At 41.7% G+C, this 20,595-nt stretch overlaps 1 protein-coding gene and 1 long non-coding RNA gene across 2 annotated transcripts in view; both read left to right on the top strand.

The window, feature by feature from the left end:
• LOC103513907 (eIF-2-alpha kinase activator GCN1) overlaps positions 1-20,390 on the top strand; it is a gene marked incomplete at its 5' end in the record, with an annotated part of 28,521 nt that extends 8,131 nt beyond the window's left edge. Inside the window, 28 exons of the mRNA XM_026826798.1 lie at positions 1,516-1,790; positions 2,067-2,130; positions 2,799-2,905; positions 3,550-3,625; positions 4,178-4,320; positions 4,898-5,074; positions 6,318-6,494; positions 7,090-7,248; positions 7,654-7,674; positions 8,042-8,152; positions 8,277-8,351; positions 8,384-8,584; positions 8,752-8,820; positions 9,428-9,625; positions 10,706-10,840; positions 11,063-11,235; positions 11,479-11,614; positions 11,683-11,781; positions 12,146-12,343; positions 12,745-12,924; positions 13,155-13,175; positions 13,634-13,806; positions 14,289-14,478; positions 15,317-15,581; positions 16,643-16,761; positions 18,230-18,364; positions 19,713-19,934; positions 20,313-20,390. Of these exons, the coding sequence (XP_026682599.1) occupies positions 1,516-1,790; positions 2,067-2,130; positions 2,799-2,905; positions 3,550-3,625; positions 4,178-4,320; positions 4,898-5,074; positions 6,318-6,494; positions 7,090-7,248; positions 7,654-7,674; positions 8,042-8,152; positions 8,277-8,351; positions 8,384-8,584; positions 8,752-8,820; positions 9,428-9,625; positions 10,706-10,840; positions 11,063-11,235; positions 11,479-11,614; positions 11,683-11,781; positions 12,146-12,343; positions 12,745-12,924; positions 13,155-13,175; positions 13,634-13,806; positions 14,289-14,478; positions 15,317-15,581; positions 16,643-16,761; positions 18,230-18,364; positions 19,713-19,934; positions 20,313-20,390 (3,977 nt within the window). The remainder of the gene's footprint in view (positions 1-1,515; positions 1,791-2,066; positions 2,131-2,798; positions 2,906-3,549; positions 3,626-4,177; positions 4,321-4,897; positions 5,075-6,317; positions 6,495-7,089; positions 7,249-7,653; positions 7,675-8,041; positions 8,153-8,276; positions 8,352-8,383; positions 8,585-8,751; positions 8,821-9,427; positions 9,626-10,705; positions 10,841-11,062; positions 11,236-11,478; positions 11,615-11,682; positions 11,782-12,145; positions 12,344-12,744; positions 12,925-13,154; positions 13,176-13,633; positions 13,807-14,288; positions 14,479-15,316; positions 15,582-16,642; positions 16,762-18,229; positions 18,365-19,712; positions 19,935-20,312) is intronic.
• Positions 9,720-10,841, top strand: LOC113469331. Its single transcript, XR_003392781.1, has 2 exons — positions 9,720-9,801; positions 10,706-10,841. It is a non-coding gene; the product is annotated as an uncharacterized LOC113469331 (long non-coding RNA).
• Positions 20,391-20,595: the final 205 nt, after the last annotated feature.

The following is a 20,595-nucleotide window of genomic DNA, read 5'->3' as shown; positions in this document are numbered from 1 at the left end:
AATCAATAACAACAACTTCAGTGATCCATTGGGGACTGGTTTATTTAACGTGTTACCTATCGGCGTTTATTCACAGGTACAACGAGCATATCTGGATCAAAAAATCCGAGGGTCCTTTGGGAAAGGAACCGAAATCTGTTCCTGTAAGAAGATCCTTTATGTCCCTTGTGAAGTCTTGATTGGACTGTCGTTTCCGTCTAATGTACACATCGTCTGGTACTGAATCCCGATAGTAAATTTTTTGAGAAAGGCGGGTTCTCTGAGTAAGATGGCTTTTGTGGGCGTGGGTTTTCTGGGAAAGGTGAATTTTCTCGGAAACCCGAGTTTGAGGAAGATGAAGATGGGTCTTCTGATAAAGATGGGTCGGATATGGGTCATATGGGTAAGGATATGGGTCGATGTATGGGTTATTTGGGTCGGTGTAGATGGGAACACTGTACGCCATGTCGAGAAGAAGGCAGCCAATCAGAAGGCAGGATTCGGTTGGTAACCTCCCGATGAGAACTGAAATAACAAGGGGAACTCCCGATGAGTCCTGAAATAACAAGGGGAACTCCCGATGAGTCCTGAAATAACAAGGGGTGTTGGTCAACTATTTTTCTTTTCCATGTGAAATTCTTGTTTTTTTTTTTTTGTTTTTTTTTTACTACATAATATGAATTCTGATTGAACAGAAACTTCGGCGCGAACGACATGTTTTAACTTTTAACACATAGTAAAAGCGCCTAACGGTATAAAAAGGAAATAAAAATTCACTTACCCATTTTTGCAAATATAAAAAAACACACTATGTTGTCATTTAGGTTGTTAAAAAGTAATAAAAATAAAAAGGTATTAGGTATATGAAATACCAAATCAATAAAAATTTAAAATGAGATTTACATTTTTTTTTCTTGTTCAAATAATTACGTAGTTCAAACACAAATGCAAGACTTGACGAGAATCTATTTGAAATTACTAGTAGACTGCCCATACCTAACAAACCAAGTCACGTGTATACAGACTCTGTATTACAGAGTTCTTCAATTTCCCGTTTTCATAATGAGCGTAACTACCTTCTCATCACGAATATCTACTTTTTTTCTCCAGACAAGAAACCTTTTATAATTTGCCCTAATAAGTACCTTCCTACCTTCTTATTAAAGCTAGGGAACCTTTATTTAAAAACAGTATGGAATATGCATACGAGGAAAAATATAATTAAAGATTTAACTCTATATTTTTTTTTCCTGATGGTCTCAGTGGGTGCAATCCTTTTTCTTTGCCCTCTGAAACCATTAGGATTGAAAATCTAAATTTAATTTTTAGGTCTGAATTTAAAAATGAATCATTTTAATCATTAGTGAGTCCTAATTTAAGCACAAATCACTGATCAATCATTTTTTGGTACTCCGTACTCCCCTATTGGCGAAAGAACATCGAACGTGTCTACAATTGTGGCGACTAATGAGTACAACTATTTAGGAGGACTCTACATTGACAACTTTTCTAAACATTTATATTCTCATCGTTCAGGTTTGGCTGATCGCAACGCGACGGTTCGCAAGAACATGCTGACGGCGGCCCTGGTCACTGTAGACCTCCACGGCAAACACACCGTGTCCTCCCTGCTGCCCATCTTCGAGAACTTGCTGGACAGGGCGCCGAAGAATTCCGCGTCCTACGATAGTGTCCGTCAAAGTGTGGTGATTCTGATGGGCTCCCTGGCGCGACATTTGGAACCGACGGATCCCCGAATCAAACCCATCGTTAAGAAACTGATTGAAGCCCTGAGCACACCCTCTCAACAGGTAATGTGAATACGTATCATAAATTATTTATTTATGGTGAAGGTAAAAGGAACTTTTAAATTTTCATCACCATTATTATTATTTATTTTTTAAGAGGGGTTATTTCTCAAAAAGAAAAAGACAATCCTTTCTAAGAAGTTGTGATGAAGCTCAGCAGTCAGCCCATTTTCAAGTTATTAGCTACATTAACACAACTTTTTCAAGGTACCTCGGCACCGCTTTCGCATTACTTCAATGTCACATTCTCTTTCCCATCCTTGTCACATCGATGCCTAGATCCAAGAACGGAAAAGTCAAGAAAACTTCCGCTCTGGCCAGTATTTGAATTCAGCACCTCCGGGTTGAGAGCCAGTAGTCTTGACCACTCGGCCACAGAACTAATTCATAATACTTACTCCTCTTTTCCTGATTATGTAGACCAAAAGTCTCCTTGGGACCAACCTTGAGAAATGTACGGCTCGGCCGTTATTCAGGACTTTAGTTTTGAAAAAGCTCAAAAGTGTTCACTCTTCTCAGGACTGCAGTTTTCGGCCCAAGTAATTGAAACTTTGCAGAGAAGTTCTTTGTGAAATGTAGACCAAAAGTCTCCTTGGGACCAACCTTGAGAAATGTACGGCTCGGCCGTTATTCAGGACTTTAGTTTTGAAAAAGCTCAAAAATGTTCACTCTTCTCAGGAATCTAGTTTTCGGCCCATGTCAATCAAACTGTTTAGAGAGGTTCTTTATAAAATGTAGGTCAAAAGTCTCCTTGGGAAATTGACTTGGGCTGAAAACTAAAGTCCTGAGAATAATGAACATTTTTGAGCTTTTTTCAAAACTAAAACTAATAACGGCCGAGCCGTACATTTCTCGAGGTTCGTCCCAAGGAGACATTTGATTTACATTTCATAAAGAAACTCTCTGCAAATTTTAATTGACTTGGGCCGAAATGTAAAGTCCTGAGAACTGAAAACTATAGTCCTGAGAACAATTCAATCAAACTTTTTCTTTGCCTTGATTTGGTTTCAGGTCGTGTGGCAGAGAACCCGATTGACATCTGGGAACCTCGTAGTGGTGTGGCCCTAGCTCTGGCTCAGTTGGTACATCTCATAGATCCAAACAATATCGGACAGCTGGCCTCTTTCTATGTCTCGACAGGTAAGCTACTGAATTGTTAGCGCTAGGTCGCGGGTTCGATTCCCGCCCCGGGCAGAAAGAGAAGGTTCGTTTTCGGATCGACCGGCTTTTTCCTAACTGCTATCCTCTCTTCGATTTCGGGACGATAAGACCTTAGTAGTTACAGTTCCCTCTATCAAACTTTTTTTAAATGTTGCTAGATTTTTGGTCAGCGTTTCTTGAGTACTTGATTTGGACTCGAACTGCCAACCCTCAGGTCTAAAGTCTACCATGCTAACCACTTCACAGCTGAGGTTAATTCAGACATAAATTGAATCACACACACGTGAATAACACGAGGGAAAAAAATTCTTATAACGGATGTATTGTCTATTATGATACTGTATGAACAGACAACTTAACATATTAACAACTACATATAATAGAGTACATGTCGATACCTACTTTGTACTAGGTTCCTGTATGAATAGACAATTTAACAACTAAAGGGTGTCCCAATAAGAACGCAAGATTTGAAAGGATTATCTTGCCCAATCTTTGATAGATTGATTGTAAACAAACCAAAATTAGTCATCATGGAGTCTAAAACTGTTCAACAACGCGTTAGTATAATAAAATCGACACATTATCACTTTTCCGCAAGCATTTTCCTAGTCGTAATAATACTATCAACCGCGAGGGAGCGCTGCTCGCCTTGCAGGAACTAGTCAATATGTTGGGTAAGTGATAGAAGAAGTAGATGACAGAAAAAAGTGAGTCAAAGTTATTATTATTATTTATTTTTTTTCTTTTCAAGATGTTTGATAGAGGGAACTGTAACTACTAAGAGCTTATTGTCCCGAAATCGAAGAGAGAAAGAAGATAGAATAGTAGAAAGTCAGCCGTTCAGAGAACGTTATCCGTTTAACTTTTAAGCGCTTGTTCGCGGGTTCGATTACCGCCCGGATTCTCGGAACGGCTGTCTTTCCTCTATCCTGCCCTTCTCTCTTCGAATTTGGGAAGATGAGACCTCCATTGTTAAGCTGTGTCCAGACATGGTCGACAACATAGATTCACCTTGTCGATCGTTGTCGACTGAAACCGTACACTGCCTGCACAACATATGTATGTAGATTCACCTTGTCGATCGTTGTCGACTGAAACCGTACACTGCCTGCACAACATATGTAGATTCACCTTGTCGATCGACGGTGTCGACTATGTGTGTTTACACAGCATTACAGTTCCCAATATCATTTCTTTTTTTAAACTGGTGCTTTTCCATTCCTTAGGTCGTGTGTTCGAGCCGTACATCGTCAACGTGCTACCCCATCTGTTGCTGTGTTTCGGCGACAACTCCACCTATGTTCGTCAGGCGGCCAGTGATTGTGCTCAGATTGTCATGTCCAAACTATCCGCTCACGGGGTCAAATTGGTAAGCAAACCTTTTTTTGAAGGGGTTTGATAACACTAAACTTGCACGCAGGAGGCCCGGGTTCGATTCCCGGCGGAGCCGAGGTTTTTTTCGGCTCTGTGCTTGGAGTGCGGGGTGCACTCAGCCTCGTGAGGACAATTGAGTAGCTGCTTCGAGCGAGTAGTGGCGGCATTATCAGTGTAAAAAGATGATTGAAATGTCGAAATTGATTACAAAGGAGGCACTTCGTAATGTTGTGATATCCACAAAAGTTGTGAAAAAGCTCTGTTTTACCACAAAGAATTTGAGATTTAAGAAGAGGTTTGGTAGAGGGAACTGGAACTATAACTGCTAAAGTCTTATCGTCCCGAAATCGAAGAGAGAAGGAGGACAGGATTTGAGAAAGCCAGCCGTTCCGAGAACGAACCTTATCCGTTCAGGATAAAATCTGCCTCCGGCGGGAATTGACCCGCGACCTAGCGGTTATAAGGCATTCGCTCTGCCCTCCAAGCTAACTAGACTGGCCCTATTTGGCTATACATTTTTAACAGGTAATATATGTTCGTCAATACTTGGAACTCACTTCCTCTGATTTCAGGTGCTACCCTCTCTACTAGCAGCTCTGGAAGAAGACTCCTGGCGTACCAAGACAGGATCTGTAGAGTTATTGGGGGCCATGGCATTCTGTGCGCCTAAACAACTATCTGCCTGTCTGCCTTCCATTGTACCCAAGCTGATAACGGTGCTCAGTGATTCTCACATCAAAGTTCAACAGGTGAGTGTCCGAAGGCCGATTGGCCTCAAAATTCAATCAGAAAACTTCCTAATTTTGAAAGAATCGCACTAAGAGATGGAACCGAGGACCTTCTGTGTGGCAAGCAAGTGCGTTGCCACTAGATAACCGTGAACCTAAAACATCGCAGAGGTACTAATGAGTACCTCCGTCCCCTAATTTTCTGGAAAATTCATGGAAATTCTCAGGAATAGTCATGGAATTTAAACAGGTGAGTGTCCGAAGGCCGATTGGCCTCAAAATTCAATCAGAAAACTTCCTAATTTTGAAAGAATCGCACTAAGAGATGGAACCCAGGACCTTCTGTGTGGCAAGCAAGTGCGTTGCCACTAGATAACCGTGTACCTAAAACATCACAGTGGTACTTTACTAGTGAGTACCTCCGCCCCCTAATTTTCTGGAAAATTTATGGAAATTCTCAGGAATAGTCATGGAATTTCATTTCGGGAAAAACGTATAAGTAAACCCTGCTGAAGGTGTGTCCAAATATAGTCGACCAGCCGTCGATTGACGAGGTGAATCTACGTTATCGATGCCTTTATCTTTTTTTTTTTCATCTAACAATTCAAATTTCAAATTCTTTGTGGTAAATCGGAGCTTTTTCACAACTTTTGTGGATATTACAACATTACTAAGTGCCTCCTTTTCAGTTTCCATATTTAAATAATCTTTTTACACTGGTAATGCCGCCACTGCTCGCTACTCGATTAAAGTAGCTACTCAATTGTCCTCACGAGGCTGAGTGCACAGTGCACCCCGAACTCCAAGCGCAGAGCCGCAAAAACTTCGACCTCGCCGGGAATCGAACCCGAGACTTCCGGAGTGCAAGCCTAGTGTGATACCCTCTCGACCGCGGAGACTACCTTGTAATCTTGTATAGTTTTCCAAGCATTTTTGATTAATTCTGTATTCCTCGCCGATTTTGATTTTTAGGTCCTCCTTTTCAATCAGTTTCCATATTTAAATAATCTTTTTACACTGGTAATGCCGCCACTGCTCGCTACTCGATTAAAGTAGCTACTCAAATGTCCTCACGAGGCTGAGTGCACCCCAAAATCCAAGCACAGAGCCGCAAAAACCGACCCCGCCGGGAATCGAACCCGGGACCTCCGGAGTGCAAGCTTAGTGTGATACCCACTCGGCCGCGGAGGCTACCTTGTATTCTTGTATAGTTTTCCAAGCATTTTTGATTAATTCTGTATTCCTCGCCGATTTTGATTTTTAGGTCCTTGCTGGGTTGTACATGGGTCGGTCGGACGTTGCGCTTATGGTCCGTCAGGCAGCGCTACATGTCTGGAAGGTGGTGGTGTCCAATACTCCGCGTACACTGAGGGAAATTCTGCCCACCCTGTTTGGACTACTGCTCGGATGTCTGGCGTCTTCTAGCTATGATAAGCGTCAGGTAAGGAACTGATACCTGATGAGCACACACACTATCTGGTAGACCTGGCAGGCACGGCTGAAAAGGTCCGCCTGTCAGGTCTACCTGATCCGGATGAGCTCGCACACTATTAGTTAGACCTGACAGGCGTTAGTTGGACCTGACAGGCGGATCTGATCAGGTATACGTGTCAGGTCTACCTGATGGTCTGGCCCAAGGGAAAATATATTATTCTTAATTTTATTATTAATAGTCTGGCTGGGGGACGTTAAACAGGGAGTAGACCAGCTTAGTCTGGCTGGGGGACTTTAAACAAGGACTAGACCTGCCTGAATTTCCCTTGCTAAAGAAATAGCAAAGCTTGAGAGAGAAGGGCATCCACTCGTAAAATTTTTGTTGCCAAAACCAAATGTCATCCCAAAGCAATCACCCTAGGTCTGATTGAGAGACTGACGAAAAACGCTGACCCCCTCTGAACTCGGAAAAAGGCGATGAAAAAGAAAAAGAAGATCGCTGACTTTTCTTTATTAGCTCTTTGTTAATGTTTTTGTGAAATTAACCATTGATATCGAACTGAAAAACTACAATATTTGATCTCCTTTTTCCTTTTCCTTAGGTACAACGAGCCTATCTGGATCGATCTACCGAGACGAGAAAGATGGCGGCTCAGATTATCGGCAACATGTATTCTCTGACGGACCAGAAGGACTTGATGCCCTACCTGCCCACCATTATTCCGGGACTGAAGAGTTCCCTACTTGATCCTGTACCAGAGGTAAGTTGCTGGTCTTTATGTTTTGTTCTTTTTGTGATGAAACCCTGATCTCTTTTACTAAAAGTGAAACCCTCATCTCTTTTTTACTCTCTTTTACTAAAGAGATGAGGGTTTCACAGCTTTTTTTTTTTTATTTTTTACCCTGCTTGGGACTGAGATACCTAACTAATAATAGTAATAGAAATACCCTTTTATGTTTCTCTTAAGTAGCGGAAAAAGCACTCCTCCTTGACGGAAAAAGCATTTCCACTTCCATTTTAACTTTGCTTTTTGTTCTTGCATACTAACTTGCCCTTCTATCTACCATTGTTTGATGAAGTCCCATGTGTCTTGAATGCTGTCAAATTTTCTCGTTTATTACTGTGTCAAACGCCTTTTTTATGTATTTTTTTTTCTTTTTGACAGGTTCGTAGTGTCAGTGCGCGTGCGCTCAACCTTGAAATTTGAAATATTTGCAATCGAAAATACCAATCTTCTTTGGTAAACATCAGAAATGCCCATCGAAACACTAAATTTATCTAATTTTATTTGGGGATCAGACTCTTTGGTACTATTTGGACAAATAGTGTGATCTTACCTTAGCTTACACTCCAAGCTAACTAGGCTGACAATCTTTCTTTAGTTGTTTATTTGGGGATCAGACTCTTTGGTACTATTTGGACAAATAGTGTGATCTTACCTTAGCTTACACTCCAAGCTAACTAGGCTGACATCATCTTTCTTTAGGTGCATGATAAATAGCATTGACCTAAAGCACTAACAACTAACATTCTAACTTTCCCTCCCACCACAGGTGATGGCTATCAAGTCCCGTGTCGTACTCCCATACCTAGTACCACAGTTAACACAGACCCCAGTCAATACCAAGGCCCTCAGACTCTTTGGTACTATTTGGACAAATAGTGTGATCTTACCTTAGCTTACACTCCAAGCTAACTAGGCTGACATAATCTTTCTTTAGGTGCATGATAAATAGTATTGACCTAAAGCACTAACAACTAATATTCTAACTTTCCCTCCCACCACAGGTGATGGCTATCAAGTCCCGTGTTGTGCTCCCATACCTAGTACCACAGTTAACACAGACTCCCGTCAATACCAAGGCCCTGCATTCTAACTTTCCCTCCCACCACAGGTGATGGCTATCAAGTCCCGTGTCGTACTCCCATACCTAGTACCACAGTTAACACAGACCCCCGTCAACACTAAGGCCCTCGCTATACTGGCCTCTGTAGCCGGGGATGCACTGAGCAAATATCTGCACAAGATCCTGCCCTCTCTCCTGGCAGCTATGGCGGATGATATCAGCCCTCGCGACTCGGAATATTGTCAAGCGGTAAGTATTAACACTAACCCCAGTCTATACTAATGGTGGATTTCACCAAAGACTTAATGAGAGATTTTATTAATGGGAGAATTTTTACTCGTCCAAAAAGGAGTTTTTTAATAATCCAAAAAGGAAGAGTTTTTAAAAGCACCTGTTTGGATCATTACATGCACAAGATCCTGCCCTCTCTCCTGGCAGCTATGGCGGATGATATCAGCCCTCGCGACTCGGAATATTGTCAAGCGGTAAGTATTAAATCATAAATAAAATGAAATCATTAATTTTCTTTGTGTTAAAGCAGAACCTTTTCACTATATTGTTGGATTTCACACCACTCAGCAAATACCTGCACTGCCACACTAAAGACACTTTCCACAAAGGTGTTGTGTAAAGGCCTCCTTTTGTAATCAGTTATCTTTTTGGAATGGTAATGTCACCACTTGTTGCTACTCGAATAAAGTAGCTAGTGTACTGTATTAGAGGCTGAATGGCAACTCGAACTCCAAGCGCAGAGCCGAAAAAACTTCGACCCCGCCGGGAATCGAACACGGGACCTCCGGCTTGCCTAGTGCGATACTAGGATACGGAACTTGTTGGGTTTTTCATACTATGATTCTATCAGGTCCATAATTGACCGAACAATAGTGAGGTCTACGTTTTAACTCAACCGTTTTGCATTTGGTTTAGATGTTTGTTTGTGTTAATGTTTGTTCCGCTTTAACTCGCGATAGCTTAATCCGATTTTGATGAAATTTGAAACTTGAGTTTGTAAGATCAAGGCACGTCGATCCTTGAAATTTCCGATCTCGTAATTTAATGAATTAATTATTTATACATTGATCTTCTTTCCAGGTGATCCTATCAGTGAGTGACGAGGCAGGCGTGCGTGCCATCATGGATCAACTGTTGGATGCTACACGGTCCGAAAGTATCGCTCAGAGACGTCCTGCTGTAGTTCTACTCGGCGCGTTCTGCTCTCAGACCAAGGTGGACTATTCGTACTATGTCCCCCAGCTGTTGCGTGGACTTATCTTCCTTCTTACCGATCAGGTGAGAATTATCTTTTTTTTTCTCTTTTTTAAATTGATTTTTTTTATATATATATATAACATGAAGAACAATTCAAACTTTATTTTGAATTAATACGCAGTACTGCTCTGTATGTAGCATTGAAAGAATCCCCTAGTGCAGTATGGTCAGATCTGTTCTCCGCCAAAATATCCAAGGTACGAATATTTTCTTTAGCTTCCTTCTGCAGTTTTCTTCTTTTTCTTTTTGCCGGAAAATTATTGTACATACACAAAAAAACCCCATCTTGAGGCTTAGATGTAGAAACAAACAGCCCTAAAGGATGGGTTAAGCTTACGAATCTACGGCGAAAAATTCCTTGGGAAATGCACGAAGTGAGTTTTCTAAATCTGGTACTACCGTCCAGATACCAGATACCAACCATGCACAACGTTGTTTGCCCCGAAACAGCTCACTTGATAATCAGGAGGGCGTGGGTTCAATCCCAGCCGAAGTATAGAATTTTATCCTCAACATTGTTGGAGAATTTGACTCATTATGTATAATTGTAGTGGTAGCCTACTGCTGGGGTAAAGAGACTCTTTGTTGTTGTAGCGGTGTAGCTGCACCTAGGGGGGGTTGATGGTCTCTAGCCAAGATTATTTGCCCCGTCCCGAACTGCAGTCAACTATCATGAGAACCTGTGCTTTTCCTTTGAAGCATGATAAACTCTTTGTAACCTCCAGATAGCCAGGCTGGTTAAGGTGGCTGATCTGATCCCTGTTCATAGTCCTTCTTTAGTCCTATTCGAGCAGTAAGTTAATATTTATTTATTTTTATTTAATATACCTTATTTATACTGTCGGCTAAGACTAAAAAGTCCCAAATAAGCACTATTATTATCTTTGAAACATGATAAACCCTTTGTAACCTCTAGCTAGCCAGGCTGGTTAGGGTGGCTGATCTGATCCCTGTTTATAGTCCTTCTTTAGTCCTATTCGAGCAGTAAGTTAATGTTTATTTATTTTTATTTAATATACCTTATTTATGCTGTCGGGTAAGACTAAAAAGTGCACTATTATTATTATAATGCCCAATTGCCCATTTACTTTGTTTTGTCAGGTTCTGTCCTCTCATCTATCCTGTGATAAGACCACACTGGTACTGAATGCGGTCAGAGGCTGTGGCTATCTGTTCAAACATATTCTCAGCACAGGAGAACCCCTACCTGGACCTCTGCTTACCTCATTCACTAGGGTAAGTAATCCCCCCCGGGCGGGAATCAAACCCGCCACCTCCAAGAAGAACAACGACGTCTGATTCTACCGGGAATCAAACCCGGGACCTCCGGAGTGCAAGCCTAGTGTGATACCCACTCGGCGAACTGTGCACTGGACGTGAAAAATATGAGTTACATAATAGGACTGTCTGGAAGGGGTTGACAAGAAACGCCGACCTTCTCGTCTTCTCACCCCCCAGGGCATAACTCCAGTACTCCCGGTATTCCGCGAGGCTATCCTCAACGGGGAACCCGATGTAAAGGAAGCAGCAGCCCTCGGCCTCGGTGAAGTCATTAGCTGCACCTCCCCTGATGTACTCCAGTCATCCGTGGTTAATATTACAGGGCCCCTGATTAGAATCCTAGGAGACAGGTAACGAAAAATCTGCAATAGGTTGAGTTTTGTACATATTCTATATCACCATAATCAACCATGTTAGTCAGCTCCCATAGTGTAGTGGTCACTGCGCTCGCCTTGTACCCGTGTTCGATTCCAGGTGGGGTCAAGAAATTTGTATCATGCAAATGATTGATTCGGTAACTGGCTGCTTCGGGGCCCGCTCAGCCTCGTGAGGAACCCTAAGAAAATTTAATACCTTTTTATCATTTTCTTCAGATTCAACTGGAATATCAAGGCCGCTGTTCTGCAAACCCTAGCACTGCTTCTGAGCAAAGTCGGCATTATGCTGAAGCAATTCCTACCACAGCTACAGACCACATTCCTCAAGGCTTTGTACGACCAGAACAGAATTGTACGACTGAGAGCAGCACATGCATTCTGAGCAAAGTCGGCATTATGCTGAAGCAATTCCTACCACAGCTACAGACCACATTCCTCAAGGCTTTGTACGACCAGAACAGAATCGTACGACTGAGAGCAGCACATGCCTTGTCCCATCTGATACCCATGCATAATAAGGTAAGAAGTTCGATGTTTGCTTGCCATGCAGAAGGTCCCATGTTTGACATGAACCGAAGGGACATTCGAATAAAAAAATTGGATTTTTGAATGAGTAATCCATCTGTCTTGAACGTGAAATCTTTTTTAAAAGAGGTTTGATAGAGGGAACTGTAACTGCCAAGGTCTTATCGTCAAAAAAAAAAACTAGTTCCATAGCTTGAAAGGTAGCGCGCCTGCCTTAGATGCGCTTGGTCGAGGGTTCGATTTCTGCTCTTAGCAGACTTTATCTTCAACAGTTGTTTTCAAATGCTCAGAATTGAAAAAAAAGTAGTAATAGTAATAGCTGAAGTTTTTGAATTTAAGTTTATTTCTATGATTCCAGGTTGCGGCCCGCACATTAGGCGACCTGGTGCGCAAGCTGGGTGAGCGCGTCCTACCCGAGATCATTCCCATATTGGAACGCGGGCTAGACTCACCCGAACCCGAGAAGAGACAGGGTGTGTGTGTAGGTCTATCGGAAATTATGACTTCCACGAGTCGCGACATGGTGCTAACGTTCGTCAACTCTCTTGTACCCACGGTAAGTTATACTTATACTGTCACGGTGGCGTAGTGGTCAAGACGCTCGCCTGGTAAACAGGAGGGCGTGTGCTCAATCCTAGCTGAGGTATGGAATTTTATTCTCAATATAATTTGACCACAGTAATAGTAGTAGTAGTCTACTGCTGGAGTAAAGGGACTTTTCAGTCCTATGCGAACAGTATAAATGAACACTATTATTATTAACTCGAGAACGGATTAAATAAAATTTGACTCTCTTATCGAACAAACAAATTAAAATTTGCTAACAAAATTTAGCTTTTTACTCTTTTTAGGTATTGGGGATAGAGCGATTGGTATGTGAATGGATCTCGCTTCTAAGATGAAGATTTAATTATGAAATAGTTCATCAATTTTAAACAGTCTATTCTTTATTAATAGGTGCGAAAAGCATTATGCGACCCGCTTCCAGAAGTCAGACAAGCGGCGGCCAAGACGTTCGACAGTTTGCACTCTACGGTGGGTGTTCGTGCTCTGGATGATATTCTGCCCAATATGTTGACTCAGTTGAATAATCCCGATCCGGAGATATCAGAAAGAACTTTGGACGGATTGAGACAGGTGAGAAATTTTGATATGCTGACCTAATAATCACATTAAAAAAAGACGAGTGTTTCACCGTCGTTTTTATTTCGTAGCAATGAATCAACTGCTACATTAGACACATGTGGTCTGTGTGGTAGCATGCCCATCTCGTAGTATGTCCCTCATCAGATGAGTGATAAGAGACGCAATACTTCCCATTTAGGTGCTGGGTCAACACGAGAACACCAGAAAGTAAACCTTGATTGCCTGGCTTCTGCCTACCCAAGGTAATAATATTTTCATCTTGATGGATGCCTCGGTAACTTTGTGAAAGTCCATATTGATAGAGAGAAGGAAAATAACTTATACAATTCTCCCTGTGAAGTGTATAAGTTATTTTCCTTTTATATTTTTTCAAGAATGCGTTTAACATAGATACCAAATTTTACCTATGTATCACATACCCATTTACAACTATTGAGGCCAAGGCGTAAGTCGGAAAACTGTGTTTTGAGAAAAACGACTTTAAAGTTTTTGACAGTCTTTCCTTTAAAAATGGTATGGTGAATGTTGTCGAAAGTGCCTAACTTTTATTTTTCAAAGGGTTTAGAACCGATTTTGACAAATAAATTCGGATTATTCCAATGGGAAGTAAAAAAGTCCCATTTTTAGCAATGGACTGTTAGTTTCTTGTGATTTGTAATCCTGGAATTATCATAATGTTTCTCCTCTCCTCACCCCCCAGGGCATAACTCCAGTACTCCCGGTATTCCGCGAGGCTATCCTCAACGGGGAACCCGATGTGAAGGAAGCAGCAGCCCTCGGCCTCGGTGAAGTCATTAGCTGCACCTCCCCTGACGTACTCCAGTCATCCGTAGTTAATATTACAGGGCCCCTGATTAGAATCCTGGGAGACAGGTAAATAGTCCTCCCCTGATGTACTCCAGTCATCCGTAGTTAATATTACAGGGCCCCTGATTAGAATCCTGGGAGACAGGTAAATAGTCCTCCCCTGATGTACTCCAGTCATCCGTAGTTAATATTACAGGGCCCCTGATTAGAATCCTGGGAGACAGGTAAATAGTCCTCCCCTGATGTACTCCAGTCATCCGTAGTTAATATTACAGGGCCCCTGATTAGAATCCTGGGAGACAGGTAACGAAATATCTGCACTAGTTTGAGTTTTGTACATATTCTATATCACCATAATCAACCGTGTTAGTCAGCTCCCATAGTGTAGTGGTCACTGCGCTCGCCTTGTACCCGTGTGTTCGATTCCAGGTGGGGTTAAGAAATTTGTATCATGCAAATGATTGGTTCGCTAACTGGCTGCTTCGGGGCCCGCTCAGCCTCGTGAGGAACCCTAAGAAAATTTAATACCTTTTTATCATTTTCTTCAGATTCAACTGGAATATCAAGGCCGCTGTTCTGCAAACCCTAGCACTGCTTCTGAGCAAAGTCGGCATTATGCTGAAGCAATTCCTACCACAGCTACAGACCACATTCCTCAAGGCTTTGTACGACCAGAACAGAATTGTACGACTGAGAGCAGCACATGCATTGTCCCATCTGATACCCATGCATAATAAGGTAAGAAGTCCGATGTTTGCTTGCCATGCAGAAGGTTCCATGTTTGACATGAACCGAAGGGACATTCGAATAAAAAATTGGATAATTGAATGAGTAATCCATCTGTCTTGAACGTGAAATCTTTTCTTAAAGAGGTTTGATCTCAGAGGGAACTGTAACTGCTAAGGTCTTATCGTTCCGAAATCGAAGAGAGAAGACAGGATAGGAGAATGCCAGCCGTTCTGAGAACAAACATTATCCGTTGAGGATAAAATCCGGCCGGCTGGTTGACGTACATATATTTGAAAACTTCGATTTAAAAAAAAAAAAAAAAACATTCATCTTGGAACTTCAATCTACTCTCCTGAAAAGTGTCTTCAAATTCTACCGTTTTAATTTTCTATTTCATTTCCATTTCTCAGGCAGAACTTGGAACTTTAACTGCTGCAAAAGTGTCTTAAAATTAAAATTCCATCGTTTTGATTTTATATTTTATTTTAATTTCTCTATTTATAAAATCTATTTGATTAGCCTTTTTTTAACATTCATCTTAGGACTTCAATCTACTCTCCTGAAAAGTGTCTTATTCTACCGTTTTAATTTTCCATTTCTCAGGCAGAACTTGGAACTTTAACTGCTGCAAAAGTGTCTTAAAATTAAAATTCTATCGTTTTAATTTTATATTTTATTTTAATTTCTCTATTTATAAAATCTATTTGATTAGCACGGGAGGAGTTGACACAACATAGAGTTCTTTGGAGACAAGCAGTCTGGTCGGCACGGGATTCACATATCCCTAATACGCCATCGGAGTGAGTGAGTAATTGTATTTTTATTCTATTTTATTTTCATTTCTCAGGCGGACGCAATTTACACAGAGTTGGTGAACGGCATCAAGTCTAACGAGGACCCGGGTACTCGCGAAACCATGCTGCAAGCCCTACGCGGCGTTATCGGGGACAAAATGTCGGACCCGGTACGCAAGTCTATGTACATGATGCTACGCGAGATGCTGTCCGGCGAGGAAGATGGAATCCGGACCTGCGTAGCCGGATGTCTCGGAAAACTCATCCGGTATTTGAGTCCGGAGCAACTGAACCGGATACTTAATGATGAAATTCTTGGTAAGTTTTTTTTTTAACAAATGTCATTCAAATTCAAAAAAATTCAAAATTGCGCGCCGCAACAGCCATAGTGTGAACGGATCTTAACTTTTAGAAATAAAATTGGTCTCAAAAGAGAGAGAATATTGTCTTCTATCTACACATATAATTAGTTTCTTTCTAGCTTTAACACATTTTGTGCCATGGTCAAATGTTTGAAGCAAGGTCGGGATACCTGAAAAAACCGGTACGCAAGTCTATGTACATGATGCTACGCGAGATGCTGTCCGGCGAGGAAGATGGAATCCGGACCTGCGTAGCCGGATGTCTCGGAAAACTCATCCGGTATTTGAGTCCGGAGCAACTGAACCGGATACTTAATGATGAAATTCTTGGTAAGTTTTTTTTTTAACAAATGTCATTCAAATTCAAAAAAATTCAAAATTGCGCGCCGCAACAGCCATAGTGTGAACGGATCTTAACTTTTAGAAATAAAATTGGTCTCAAAAGAGAGATAATATTGTCTTCTATCTACACATATAATTAGTTTCTTTCTAGCTTGCACACATTTTGTACCATGCTCAAATGTTTGAAGCAAGGTCGGGGTACCTGAAAAAAACACAAAATGGCGGATACCTCGGTTAGTTTGAGGATTTCGAAAAAATGTCCGGACGGTTCTTGACTTTTAGAAATAAAATTGGTCTCAAAAGAGAGATAATATTGTCTTCTATCTACACATATAATTAGTTTCTTTCTAGCCTTAACACATTTTGTGCCATGGTCAAATGTTTGGAGCAAGGTCGGGGTACCTGAAAAAAGCACAAAATGGCGGATACCTCGGTTAGTTTGAGGATTTCGAAAAAATGTCCGGGGAACTTTTTGTAGCCCTTGACCTGTACTATTCGCCATTTTCGGCTTGACATAGCTTCGTGATACACCCTGTATACTTATTGGCAAACTTTACCTATGAAATATATAAGACCTTGTTTAGACTGCGGGAGTAAAGGGACTTTTCAGTCTCATTCTATCAGTATAAACAGGGTATATTCTATTCTACTAACAGCTTCTATTTCCTGTTACAGCTGATGACTCCAGTATATCTGATGCACATAGGCATGGACGCAGTACTGCTCTGTATGTAGCATTGAAAGAATCCCCTAGTGCAGTATGGTCAGATTTGTTCTCCGCCAAAATATCCAAGGTACGAACATTTTCTTTAGCTTCCTTCTGCAGTTTTCTTCTTTTTCTTTTTGCCGAAAAATTATTGTACAAACACAAAAAAAAAAACCATCTTGAGGCTTAGATGTAGGGACAAACAACCCTAAAGGATGGGTTAAGCTTACGAATCTACGCAGTATAAACAGGGTATATTCTATTCTACTAACAGCTTCTATTTCCTGTTACAGCTGATGACTCCAGTATATCTGATGCCCATAGGCATGGACGCAGTACTGCTCTGTATGTAGCATTGAAAGAATCCCCTAGTGCAGTATGGTCAGATCTGTTCTCCGCCAAAATATCCAAGGTACGAACATTTTCTTTAGCTTCCTTCTGCAGTTTTCTTCTTTTCCTATAAGTATTTACATATACTTATAGGAACACGATGAGATATATGAAGAAACTAAATAAACCTTATTATTATTATTCTTTTTGTCGAAAAAATATTGTACATACACAAAAAAAACCCATCCCGAGGCTTAGATGTAGGGACAAACAGCCCTAAAGGATGGGTTAAGCTTAGGAATCTACGGCGAAAAATTCCTTGGGAAATGCACGAAGTGAGTCTTCTAAATCTGGTACTACCGTCCAGATACCAGATACCAACCATGCACAACGTTGTTTGCCCCAAAACAGCTCACTTGATAATCAGGAGGGCGTGGGTTCAATCCCAGCTGAAGTATAGAATTTTATCCTCAACATTGTTGGAGAATTTGACTCATTATGTACGAGTATAATTGTAGATGCCTTTTCCACAAGTTTGGCCATGCCTCGGGATGAACTAGCGGGATTCCGGAGCGAAGCGACGGAATTCAGCTAGTTATGTATAATTGTAGTGGTAGCCTACTGCTGGGGTAAAGAGACTCTTTGTTGTTGTAGCGGTATAGCTGCACCTAGGGGGGGTTGATGGTCTCTAGCCAAGATTATTTGCCCCGTCCCGAACTGCAGTCAACCATCATGAGAACCTGTGCTTTTCCTTTGAAGCATGATAAACCCTTTGTAAACTCCAGCTAGCCAGGCTGGTTAAGGTGGCTGATCTGATCCCTGTTTATAGTCCCTCTTTAGTCCTATCCGAGCAGTAAGTTAATATTTAAATTGTAGTGGTAGCCTACTGCTGGGGTAAAGAGACTCTTTGTTGTTGTTGCGGTATAGCTGCACCGAGGGGGGTTGATGGTCTCTAGCCAAGATTATTTGCCCCGTCCCGAACTGCAGACAACCATCATGAGAACCTGTGCTTTTCCTTTGAAGCATGATAAACCCCTTTGTAACCTCCAGCTAGCCAGGCTGGTTAAGGTGGCTGATCTGATCCCTGTTTATAGTCCTTCTTTAGTCCTATTCGAGCAGTAAGTTAATATTTATTTAATATACCTTATTTATACTGTCAACTAAGACTAAAAAGTCCCAAATAAGCACTATTATTATTATAATGCCCATTTACTTTGTTTTGTCAGGTTCTGTCCTCTCATCTATCCTGTGATAAGACCACGCTGGTACTGAATGCGGTCAGAGGCTGTGGCTATTTGTTCAAACATATTCTCAGCACAGGAGAACCCCTACCTGGACCTCTGCTTACCTCATTCACTAGAGTAAGTAATCCCCCCCGCTCGGAATATGGCTACGATCCAGGTATTAAATCAAAAATAAAATCAAATCGGTGATTCTTTGTGGTAAAGCAGAGCCTTTTAACATTTTCTTTTTTTTAATGTCACAGCACTCAGTAAATACCTGCACTGCCACGCTAAAGACACTTTGCACAAAGGTGTTGTTTAAAGGCCTCGTTTGCAATCCATTATCTTTTTACAATGTACCACTGGTCGGTACTCGATTGAAGTTGCTAGTGTAGCTATTCCTGAATGTAACCCGAACTCCAAACACAGAGCCGAAAAAATTCGACCCCGTCATTCTATGATTCTATTAGGTCCATATTTGACCGAACGATAGTAAGGTCTACGTTTTAACTCGACCGTTTTGCATTTAGTTTGTCTGAATGTTTGTTCCGCTATAACTCGCGATTGCCTGATCTGATTTTGATGAAATTTGGAACATGAGTTTATGAAATCAAGGCACATCGATCTTTGAAATTTGGGGTCTCGTAATTTGAAGGTTTATTTATTTATACATTGATCTTCTTTCCAGGTGATCCTATCAGTGAGTGACGAGGCAGGCGTGCGTGCCATCATGGATCAACTATTGGATGCTACACGGTCCGAAAGTATCGCTCAGAGACGTCCTGCTGTAGTGCTACTCGGCGCGTTCTGCTCTCAAACCAAGGTGGACTATTCGTACTATGTCCCCCAGCTACTGCGTGGATATTTTTTTTTTTTTTTTTTTTTTTTTTTTTTTTTTTAATGTTACAGCACTCAGTAAATACCTGCACTGCCACGCTAAAGACACTTTGCACAAAGTTGTTGTGTAAAGGCCTCGTTTGCAATCAATTATCTTTTTACAATGTACCACTGGTCGGTACTCGATTGAAGTTGTTAGTGTAGCTATTCCTGAATGTAACCCGAACTCCAAACACAGAGCTGAATTACCCACTCCGCCACGGAGGTTGCATTGTTCCACTAGTAATCTCTCCGTGTTCTTCCAGGCCATGAATCATCCGAACAACGACGTCAAGCAGCTCCTGGCCAAGATGTGCACCTGGATCGCCAAGAGTGGCGTTCCCCTGGCTCCCGAGTTTCTACGTGTAGTCATCCCCATGCAACCCGGGACCTCCGGAGTGCAAGCCTAGTGTGATACCCACTCGGCGAACTGTGCACTGGACGTGAAAAATATGAGTTACACAATAGGACTGTCTGGAAGGCGCTGACAAGAAACGCCGACCCTATTTAATAGGAAAAGGCTAGCGAGAAGAAGAAAGAGTCTAAATAAATACCCACTCCGCCACGGAGGTTGCATTGTTCCACTAGTAATCTCTCCGTGTTCTTCCAGGCCATGAATCATCCGAACAACGACGTCAAACAGCTCCTGGCCAAGATGTGCACTTGGATCGCCAAGAGTGGCGTTCCCCTGGCTCCTGAGTTTCTACGGGTGGTTATTCCCATGCTGGTGAATGGAACGAAGGAGAAGAACGGCTATGTGAAGGCCAACAGCGAGTATGCCCTTGTAGCAGTGCTTCGGCTACGATCCAGTGATGCCACTACTGTACAGAACGTAAGTAGAATAGAATATACCTTGTTTATACTGCCAGAATGAGACTAAAAAGTCCCTCTACTCCCGCAGTCTAAACAAGGACTAATTAATACCGTCACACTCTAAAACTATGCCAGGGGACATTAAACAGAGAGTAGATTAGCGTCCAGCTATGGGACTATAAACAGGGAGGAGAACAGCTAACCCTAACCAGCCTAGCAAGCTGGTAGTTTCAAAGGAGAACAAGAAGAAGAAAGAAATTGAAAGTCGAATAAAATCGTATTCATCCCATTAGTAATTCAAAAAAATAAATAAATTAACCCTTGTATGACATTTAAAAAAATAAATAAAATTAACCCTTATAGCCTTATATGACCCCTTGTCCCTCTCTGTTCACAGGAATGCCTCAACCTCCTGGACGTAGGGGCTAAGGAGGCATTGAGTGATGTCATCCTCCTGATTGCCAGGCAAGCTTGAGCCTGTGATAAGATGTTCAATTTCAAAGGAGGCACTTAGTAATGCTGGGATATCCACAAAAGTTGTGAAAAGGCTTTGCATATACAAGTAATTTGTGATTGACCCTCCTGATTGCCAGGCAAGCTTGAGCCTGTGATAAGATGTTCAATTTCAAAGGAGGCACTTAGTAATGCTGGGATATCCACAAAAGTTATGAAAAGGCTGT

This window comes from Diaphorina citri, unplaced genomic scaffold (genome assembly GCF_000475195.1).
Source record: "Diaphorina citri unplaced genomic scaffold, Diaci psyllid genome assembly version 1.1 scaffold42, whole genome shotgun sequence".
Classification (NCBI taxonomy): Eukaryota; Metazoa; Arthropoda; class Insecta; order Hemiptera; family Psyllidae; genus Diaphorina; species Diaphorina citri.
This window is presented reverse-complemented; position numbering and strand designations above follow the sequence as displayed.